This window comes from Vanellus vanellus (assembly GCF_965231255.1).
Source record: "Vanellus vanellus genome assembly, chromosome: 9".
Lineage (NCBI taxonomy): Eukaryota > Metazoa > Chordata > Aves > Charadriiformes > Charadriidae > Vanellus > Vanellus vanellus.
The window spans coordinates 20140013-20150139 of NC_138914.1; the positions used below are offsets into that span (position 1 = coordinate 20140013).

The following is a 10127-nucleotide window of genomic DNA, read 5'->3' on the forward strand; positions in this document are numbered from 1 at the left end:
CTTCCTTGCTGGCTCACACTCTGTTTCTGTGACCTCTCCTGTAGTATCAGGCTGTCACCAAGCACCAAGCTGCTTTCAGACTGGCCTCTCTCTTCTGTTCCAGGAACATCAAGGGAACTTTGCTCGGGATTCCTAAGGTTTAAGGGGATTGCTGTCTCAACTGTTTTCCCCTGACAGGGAGCGTATTCTATAGCAAGCTGGGAGCAAAGGACAGATCATGCCAGGTTGTGACAGACTGGCACACCATGCAGTGGCAGTCTTGGCAGTCTCAAGGCTGTTCTACCTGGGATTAGTGCAGTGAGTCAGATCAGAATCTTGGCTGAGATTTCTCCCTAAGAAATACCAACGGGTTTATAGACCTGTTTCTTAAAAATAGCAAGCCAGCATGCTTACTTGCTCACTTGTCACGGGTGAAGGAGAGGTGTTTGTGCCTTCTGGTGCCTTCAGGGGTTCTGCTGGTGTGAGCACCCTGGGGATGTTGGCTGCAGATGAAAGGCACTGACCATAACATGTGTTTCCCAATTAGTGTGCACAGAGATATCGGGGGCAAGAAAGATCATGAGTTAGAAGCTAGCATCTGAGAGATCCTAGTGTATATTTTAAATACATTATACTGTAGAGTCTGTGTGTGAGCTGTTCCTAAAGAATTCCCTTTTCCTTGCTCTGTGTCTGGCCCAGGGGTTCTGCTGCACTGCATGCGCTGGCCTCCTGGTAGTGTGCAGTAACATCTCGTCACCTTAGCATTGGCATGTGAGATGACATCCAAAGGTCCTAGAAAATACGCTCAGATGCCAGAACACTGTTAAGATCTAGATTATCGAGGAGGTTGGAGAAAGAATGTGGCAAATGTGAGCATGTTGTCTCCACTTACAATAGCAGGTTTAAATATTTGAAGCAGGTGATTTTGTCATGGGTTGGTTAGTTTGTTTGTTTTGGAAATTTATTTTTTTTCAGGGATAGTGAGATTACCTGATGGAGGCCTTGGAGGTGTAGCTAATATGCAGCAGGGTGGGGGAATACTGCTGTGTGTATGGCAAGGGGTGATACATACAGGTTTTGGGCGCACAGGAGCAACATCCTGGAATCCATGGGTGCACAGTGTGCTCTTTGCTTTGAATTTTGTTTCTCAGGCAAAAAGCAGATCCAAAACTTCCCTTGCGGCTTGAGAGGAATCCAGCTGCAGTCAGTGGTTAGGATATACATGTATCAGATAAGAGACGTGATATTTCATGATCTGTTTATAGAATGTGCTGTTCATGAATCCACACGAACATGCCTCCTAATCTTTCTTCTTTCTGTTCTTGCATCTGGAATTTTACAGGCTGCAACTCCAGGAGAGGATCCATGTCCTCCACCATGATGTTTCATACAGTAAGTCTTTTCACTGTGTTGTGGTTTGGGCCGGACTGGCCACTGTTATAATCCCCTTTGTCTTTCTCCCTTTTTACTGTGATGGGGAAGTCAGGTGTGGGAGACAGCCAAGGGACCCCGTTGGGATGCAGGGGTCAGAGAGGGGTTGAAGTAATAGAGGAAAAGGTCAGTAAGAAGTGAGCCAGTGAAGCTTTTGCCATTAGAGATTTCCCGCCCAGATGATCAGCTGAGAGAAATCCCTGACCACATCAGAAGGTGAATTGTTCCTGGTTTTAGGGATCTAAAGGTCATGTCTGAGCTGGTAGTCCAGGTGCTCTCTAGCATTACTGGGGAGAGGCAAATACATACACAGGGTAAGTCATTCCATGCTGACATAGATGCTTTAGATAAACATGTATGTGCCTGTCTCTCCATTGATGTTAGAGGGAGCCCATATATTTAGCTTAGATTAAATGCCCAGCCTTATTCACCTGAAATTAGATGAGGTGAACCAGGGAAGCATGCCTGTTGTCTTCCCTGGACCTGGCTGAAACCAGTTAAAACTGCCATTTGGTGAGGCTTATCCAGTTAGGTAGACACATGCTCAGCTGTTTCTTAGCCAGGAGCTCCAGCATTGTAGATTCATTAGTGCACATTTCTGACACTACTGTTTTTGGCACTGACTTCTTAGGTGTATGTCTGCACAGTCTTCTACCTGCAAATCTGAGTTTGTGCTGCCCATACTCCAAACAGCCGCAAGCCAGCCAGCTTCAGTCCAAAAGCCACGTAGCTGTGTTGGCATTGTACCTGCACGGGTAAGCCCTGTGCCAAAGGCTGGCCTGAGGACAGTGCCACACTCGCGTGGTTACATGATGTCTGATTCAGGGCTGGTATGTGTCAGTCCAGACAGCAGCATGAGTGTAGTGAGCTAAACATTGTCTGCAGAAGATCAAACTATTAGATGATTGATAGTGCTGAGAGGGCCTGCAGCTCTGATAAGAGGAAGGGTCTGCATCCTGACAGATAGGCTGAGCTCCCACTTAGGTCTTTGTGGGCTCTCTCAAGCTCTGGTTGTTGCTTTAGATCCAGGTGGGGACAGCGCTCCAGAGCATTCAAGGTCCTGTGCTTTGTAACATGTTCCCCTAAGTGGGGCTGTTGGTATGAAAAAAATGATACTTTGCCTGTGCTTAGCTTTGTATAACTCTTGCAATCAAGGTGAGAGGGTGAGGAGGCCAGACTATCCCAAAAAGAAATGGGATAAAACTTTACTAGAGAAAAGCAGAGCCGAACACACGCTGGCATGTGTCTGGAGAGACAGTTTCCTGGATAGGATTTTGACACTGAGCTTATAGGGAAGATTGCTACGGTTGAGAGCTGGTTGTGATTCTGTTTCTTTTCTAGGTTCTGCCAAGCAGCTGCTACTCTGGGGCCCTGTAGACTTCATAGTCAGTAACCCCCCATATGTCTTCCATGAAGACATGGCTTCCTTGGACGCAGAAATCCTCCGGTAATCAGACAAATAGATTTTTCTTCTCCTCGAAACAAGGTTTTCTGTCTCCTTCCTTATACTATACACAATTTCACACAAAACATGCAAATGTAGTGTGTGCGTACATAGTGTAGGTGTGTTTATATGGTGTGTAATAATACAGTGTTACTTTGCTAACTGCTTACCGGTCTGAAACAATATCAAAGTATTATCAAAGTATTTTAAATATTTATATATATATATATTTATATATTATAAAAAGGGAAAAAGCACTCACTTTGAAATGAACAAAATTTCAATCCAAAACTTTCAGAACGTTTTTCCTGTTAGACCTTTTTTTTTCCTCCATAATTTGTGTGAGTTTATGAAAGGAAGCATAAGTAATCTGAGCAGCTTTTTGTGATTGGAAGACTCGTGTGGAAATGCTGTGACCCGTTCTTATCCCAATACTTGTCTTAAGCAAACCCACCCACACAAACATGAATAAGCCCTTTTGGGATGTGGATCTACTTTGCGTGTGCTGGTTCTTTCTCAGAATTGATTGTCCTGCGTGTCAGGACAAAGTCCTGCACCACCTCTGTGCAAGATGTGCACCGGAGCAGATTATAAAATTGAGCTTTCTACAGTCTAATTCTCTCTGCTAGGTTAGAAGGCAGTGCAACCTGGCTATTGGCACGGTTGAAATAAAACAAGTGATCCCTTGCTGTACAACCCACTGTCTCCCTGTCCAGCTGGCACAGAGGGAACAGGTCCATGTGTTGGAACTGTGCGAGCCCGGCTGCAGTTGGCTCATGATTTTCAGGAAGAGTTCAGGGGAAGTTTTCTGTTTGTGCTCAAGTTGCTGTTTCTCAGCCTAGTAGTAGCTGCTTTCTTACTCCCTGCATTTTACATAAAAGCTGTGGGTGCTTTCACCTGCTGTAGGAGTACTAGAGTTCAGGTGTGTTGGGTGCATCTTTCTCCATGGAGTGTGGGGCAATGCATCCTCAAGGGCATGGCTCATGCTCCATGAATTGCTGTTAACGTTTTTTTATCCCCTGACTCCAGCTATGAGGACCTTGATGCACTGGATGGGGGAGATGATGGGATGAGAGTCATCAAAACAATTCTGGCTCTGGCTCCTTCTCTTCTGAAGGATTCTGGGTAAGTGCTGTTCTCTGTTTGAATTTCATGTCTTTTGTCCACTCGCTTCTATAACTTCTGTTTTTCTTTTCATACAGGAAGGTACAGAGGTAAAATAGTTGCAAAAATGTCCCCCACCCCATCTAATAATAGCAGTTTTTAAAAGTCATGTATAAGCAAAATTAGCTTGAAATTGCTTAATAAAGGGATACAAGCCTTCCTTGACCAGTGGTGGTGTTTCATTGTCATTAGTGAAGTGAGACTTTTAAGGTCAAAGCAGCAACAAAAAGAACCTGAAAGCAGCAGAGAAAGAGAGAGTGCAACAAAAAGAATGTGAAAGAGCAGCAGAGAAAGAGAGAGTGCAACAATATAGGAAGCTTTCTAAGCAGAATAACTGATTGAAGGAGAAGGAATATAGAATTCTGTGAGAATGGATGTAGATCTCTACTTCCCTCCCACCCTTTAATTAGGGGAAACTTATTTATTGTGCCAGGATACAATGCTGAATTATCCCAGGAGAAAGAAGATCAGCTAGGGATAGTTTCTTAAATGTTAAATTTCTTCATGGTTAATACTCAAGATTCATTGTTCCTATTCTCTGTCATGTGGGATCCATTTTGTGCTTACAGATCAAGATGCTGATACCAAACAGCCTGTTGTGCCAGGGCATTCACATATCCTGTTGCAAATTCTTGACATTTTACCAGCAAAAGAGAGGTCACTGAAAATCTGCTGGTTTGAGTAGAGGAACAGGAATATTGAGAGGCGTACTGTATGCATAAGAACTCATTCCTCATGCTTTGCATGACCACAAGAGCAGAAGATGCTCCTCAGAACTTCCCAGCAACAATGATTGGTCCCATGGGATTGTTTGTTAGGGTTTTCTTTTTTTTTTTTTCTTCCCTTTTTGCTTGTTTTATAAGGTGGAGTTCCCATTGAGGAGTGGAAGTTTTTTAAGGTCAGGAATGAGATCCACACCCAGCTTGTAGTTAGTTTGGTGAATTTATAGGGAGTTTTCAGTGTGGGACATTTTAGGAATTCTCAGGAGAGCTTATGATTGGGACTTGGCCTCTGTTCTTTGCCTGTGAAACTTGTATCTTGCTGCGCTGTCACAGGCTGTAACCAGTTCCATCGTCTCCCTGTGCCTGTAAGCTAGGGTGGTTCTGTCTTGTCGTGGGAGTGAAGACTCGGAAATGAGCTGGTGTCATAAAGCCCGGGTACAGCAGAGATGGAAATAGCCCTGCAGGATCCAGGCCGAGTTCTGGTGCACTGAGGTTGTCTGATTAGTTTCCTTATCCCTGCTGCATTCTCTTTGTACAGTCCTCTAGGTCTGAATGCTGGTGGTGTTTTCAGAACTGATTTATGGAGACATTTACTGTGGGAAAATGCATGTACTAACTTGTACTTTATGACTCTTGCTACTGGGATTTAATGTCACCCTGCTTACACAAAGAGGAACTTCATGCTGCCAGTCCAGTGCTCAGTGTTCGTGCATTTACATCATAAAACTTCATGCTGGCCTTAAATATTTGGGGGCCTCAGAAAGACAGAGCTGGCGGTATCTCTGCATGGCGTTCAAAAGGGATCCTTACATCTCAATACAAGGGTTTAACTGCTCACACAGGGAAGTACCATGAGAATTCCCTCCAAGGTCAACATTTTCTCCCCCTGAAGGAGGCGGTTGGGGTCTGCATCTTAAATGGACAGCTGTGATCTGTTTTAGGATTATTGGACTGCAGTGTGTTTGCTGACCTTCTCTTTTCCTGCACTGATAGGAGTAAAGCAGGAAGATAGACCTTAATTTTTATCAGTTTAGCAACCTAAATATGTACATATCCCTACTTTCTATTCCCAAATGTGTCTTTTCAGGAGTGTGTTTCTGGAAGTTGATCCCAGACATCCAAATATGGTGGAGAACTGGCTACAGGCACACCCCAACTTACTACTTGTCCTTCGTGCCATTCACAAAGACTTCTGTGGCAAGTAAGTCTCTTCTTTCAGATTTTTGCTTCAGGTATAGGTCTGTGTCCTTTGTAGATTGCATCCCTGCACCCTGATGTATTGAGTGAACTCAGCCAGACAAAGTCCACAGCTGAAGCCAATCTTAAACAAAACAGGGGCTCCCTTCAAGTATCTCGGCCTTCTCACGTAAGCATTTCTGATGAGGTGACTGGCACTGGTGAGATTATCACCATTGGAAAATTGCTGCTTTTACAGGATGAAAGTAGAGGCAAGTTCTCCCTAGCAAGACTTCAAGCTCTGGTCTTTCTTCTCCCACAGGCCTAGGTTTCTGCACATCCAAAACCAAAGCAAATGACAACTGTACCAGAAATGAGTCGTCTTGCAGTATGCTTTTCGCTGGTGAGCCCTGCTGAACAGCTTGTTGAAAACTCTGCGTGGCAAAAGGAATCTCCACTTTATTCCCCAGTGCACTGAACTCCCTGTGCAGCAGGAAGCCCGCTGGTTTCCTGATACAGACTTCATCCAGAGATGCAAAAGCATTTAGAAGTGTTTCACCTTCCTTGGAGAACTACATGCAACTTTTTAGTTCGCTCTGCTAAAGTGACTCATTAATCTCAGGACCCAATATGGAAGAGTTCACAGCTCCAGATATTTCATGAAAAATACGACGTCTCAACATGTCAGATCACCCATTTTACCTAGAAAGAATTTAACTTTTTTTTTTTTTTTGTTGACCTTGAGGCGAGTTTATATAGAATGTGACCAGATTATATGATAGGTCCAAACTCTGGTTTATATCATCACATGGATTTGCTGATATAATGGGACATGATTAACCTGCACGTTTCAAATTCAGTTCTTTTGCAGGATCCTGATGCTCTGGAGTAGATCTCCAACCGCAAAGCAGCCTTCATTTCCCAGTCCTGCTGAGTGATATGTTGTTGAAGGATCAGTGCACGTGTTACACTGTCTGAATCTATAGCACCTGACACTTGGTGGATGCTGCCAGGAACAATCAAAACATTGTAATAAAGATAGTGCATCAGATAAGTGTCCTCACAAGAATTGCTGTTCAATTACGTTTTCAAATATGCTAGCAGACCTGAATAAACATCTGGCACCTGCACATTGCTTCTGATAGTAATAGAAATGCCTGACTTCCATGTAAGGCTTTTAAATGCAAGACTTTACAAAGAAAGCTAGAATTGCTACTCCGGTTTTGCCGATGGAGAAGTTGAAAAACAGGAGGTGAAATGACTTGAACAAAATTTGACAACAGGCTAAGTTTGGAGTAGGACCCAGTCTCTTGACAGCCGTGGGAATAGCTGAGGTCTGTTTCTTTGGGAAGGATGACTCAGAGTAGGGCTGCCTGTAACAACACTGAGAGAAGTCCCTGAAATGGACAGTCAACATCATGACAGTATAAATAATGGAAGGATTAAATTCAAGCTGCTGCTTCTTGTTGCTGCTGTTTCTGGTGTTGCAAGTTCCCTTCCTGACCATAGCTAGCCAGGGAAGGAAGGAAAGGGAGCGAACCAAAGGATCTGCTCTACCAGTCTGAATGTAAGTGGTTGCTGGGCCAGTGGAGGTGAGCACTCAATAGGGGTGGAAGTGTCCAGACAGTGAGGTGCTGTCAAGCTCTCTGTCCAGGCTGAACTGGGAGCGCATAGCCAGAACCATTAGGTAGGAGCTGCATCAGCAAACTGCATTTGTTTGGAAGGCTGCAGCGCGTTCGTGAGCGCTAACACATCTAGTCCCTTTCCCCTCTGCCTCTCTCACACTCCGCACTCTTTCATTCACTTTTTAACTCGGACACTGGCCCTGCTTTTCCACAGATACCTGAGCGCTCTCTGATGTAGCAGTGGTCAGGTCTTCAGTTGGATCCTCTCCCCGCTCTCTGGACTTTTACAGCTCTGATCACAGACTGGCCTTTTGCCCCGTTGTACCACTCAGCCCTGCATTTATCCTCCCCACTGCTTTATGCACCCCAGTAGTTGCCATGTCCCCTATACTCTTTCCTTGATGTTCTGAGCCTTCTCTGGACTGCAGTACTTGCCCTGGTTAAACACAGTAGGGGAAATCTAGGGAAGGAGAGAACTAAAAAATTTAATTAAAGTGCACTTCATCCTAGGTTTGGAAATAAAGTTCCAGCACAGCTGATTTCTGGCAATTTTTCCTGCTGGAGCTGTGAGTAAAAATAGCAGTCAAACAGGTGATGTTTTGTGTAGTTTTTTTTTTTTTTTAAATAATAGTTTAGAGTCTTTTTTAAAAGTTTAGTTTGTCAGACTTATTTCTTTAAATTTAATTTTTAAACAGCTCACAGACTTAATCTGGGTGTTGGCAGTGTTTGTGTATGAAACTGAGCAACAGGCACAGCTTCTGCAGGATACTTTAAAAGCTGGATAGTTTACTGGCTTATGAAAGTGTTAAACAGCATCATATTTCATCCTTCAAGGGGCAGGCTGATTCCCTGCAGCAGGCTGGAGTTAAGTCCCTCTGAGAGCGCTGGTGGCTGGGCTGCAGAAAGCAGCATGCCTCTTTTGGGAAGCACCAATCAATCACTTGGCAGAGCTCTGAGCAAGACGCTTTCTCTGTGAGACAGACTCTTGGTCTAATCCAGTAGGACAAGTGTTAAATTCCTATATTTATAGCTAAAGCAATAATAAAAATGCTTGCATTTCTGTGGGTTTGCACTGCGTAGTGGTTATATGTCTTGGAAAATCACATGGTGCTTCTGACCTTCTCATAAAGACAAGAATGGAGAAAAATTGTTCTTCCTCCCAAGAGGCTGGATTTATTTGTCAGGGTTGCATCTGAGAGAATGTGCTGGTGTAGTACAATGTGTTCTTCAGTGCTTTATGCATACTGGCCCAGGCTCATTTTGGTACAGAAGCACTGCAGAGCTTTTTGGAGATGGTGGTTTTAAGGAACCACAGGCGTTCCCAGCACCCTTGCTGAAGCACTGGACCGTGTCTGTGTTGTCTTTGGTGCCCGTGAGTGGGAGACTCAGCTGATGCCAGCAATATACCACACACGTGAGCTCTCTGCAGCTGCATAGCTGCTCTCTGAAGCCACAGAAGGCTGACAGTCAGCATTTTACGTAATCCAGTATCTGACATACATTTAATTTTCTGGGACTTGCTGGGTCTCTGGAAAGGTATCAAAATGGTGATTTGTTTCCTAAAGTGATGCTTTCAGAGAGGGGCTTTGTTTTCCTCCAGGACTCTGAGGAGTGTGGTTGCATGTGTGTGTGTGCGCGCTCATGTCTGTGTTTTGGAGAGTTACCAGGTGTGAAGTATCCACTAGGATCACGCTGCCCTTTCTGAGGAGGAGATGGTAAAAGCTTAGTCTTTGGCAGAGCCCTGCAGATGGTGCTGTGGTCCCAGCTTAGCTGTGTCTGCGCTGGAGAACAGTCCTGCCGCATGCTTCCCGCTGTGTGGGAAGCATGGCAAGAGAACTCGGGTCAACAGAGGGCTTCGGTGTAGATGCAGCTGCAAAGTGGGGCTTTAACCTCTGTTGTTGTGCCTGTAAAACAGCTTTGGTGCGGAGCTCATGTGGGGAAGCTGGGAGGGACCTCGCGGCTGTCATACGGGACTGGGGTTGTACCTCATACTGTTAACGAGATGCCTGAAGCCTGCATTAATCCATGGTTTTGGACAACCTAGTGTGCTGGAGGACAGTACTATTCATGTTCTGGTGTAATTTCAATGTAAGCACCCTGAAGTGCAAGTACCACCTGTTTTCAGTCTTCCACCCAAGATGTGGGGTGAAAAGAACTTTCTGAGGGACCTTAGAGAGTCTAAGGAATGTGCTTATCCTCACAGTGCTCTCAGCTGAGCCTGTGCTCTTGTAGGGATGAGATTTCTTTCCAGGTGAGGCGCTGACAGATACAGAGTGACTCTAGTAGGGTGACACAGGAGATCTCTGGGGTCCCAGATGACTGAATGTGTGTGGATTACTGGCTGGTACTCAGTTCCCTGATGCAGGGCCATAGATCAAAATGGGTTGGAAGAGAGTTTGACGGTCATCTAGCATAATTTCCCTGTCCAAGTAAGAATCAACTTGACTTACATCATTCCTGACAAATGTTTGCCCAACCTGATCTAAAAGGCCTCCAAAGCTGATAAGGACTTTTGCATACAATCTGTTCTGGTGTGGTGGTGTTCTTCCTGCTAGAAAGTTATCCTTTGTACCTAGTCTTCCTTGC

General features: G+C 44.8%; 1 protein-coding gene across 2 annotated transcripts in view; it reads left to right on the forward strand.

The window, feature by feature from the left end:
* Positions 1-7735, forward strand: part of HEMK1 (HemK methyltransferase 1, mitochondrial release factors N(5)-glutamine) — a 33091-nt gene extending 25356 nt beyond the window's left edge. For both annotated transcript variants that reach the window (XM_082487677.1, XM_082487678.1), the window contains exons 7-11: positions 1322-1371; positions 2752-2857; positions 3884-3979; positions 5828-5941; positions 6239-7735. In XM_082487677.1, the coding sequence (XP_082343803.1) occupies positions 1322-1371; positions 2752-2857; positions 3884-3979; positions 5828-5941; positions 6239-6275 (403 nt within the window). In that variant the 3' untranslated portion in view covers positions 6276-7735. The remainder of the gene's footprint in view (positions 1-1321; positions 1372-2751; positions 2858-3883; positions 3980-5827; positions 5942-6238) is intronic.
* The last annotated feature ends 2392 nt before the right edge of the window (positions 7736-10127 follow it).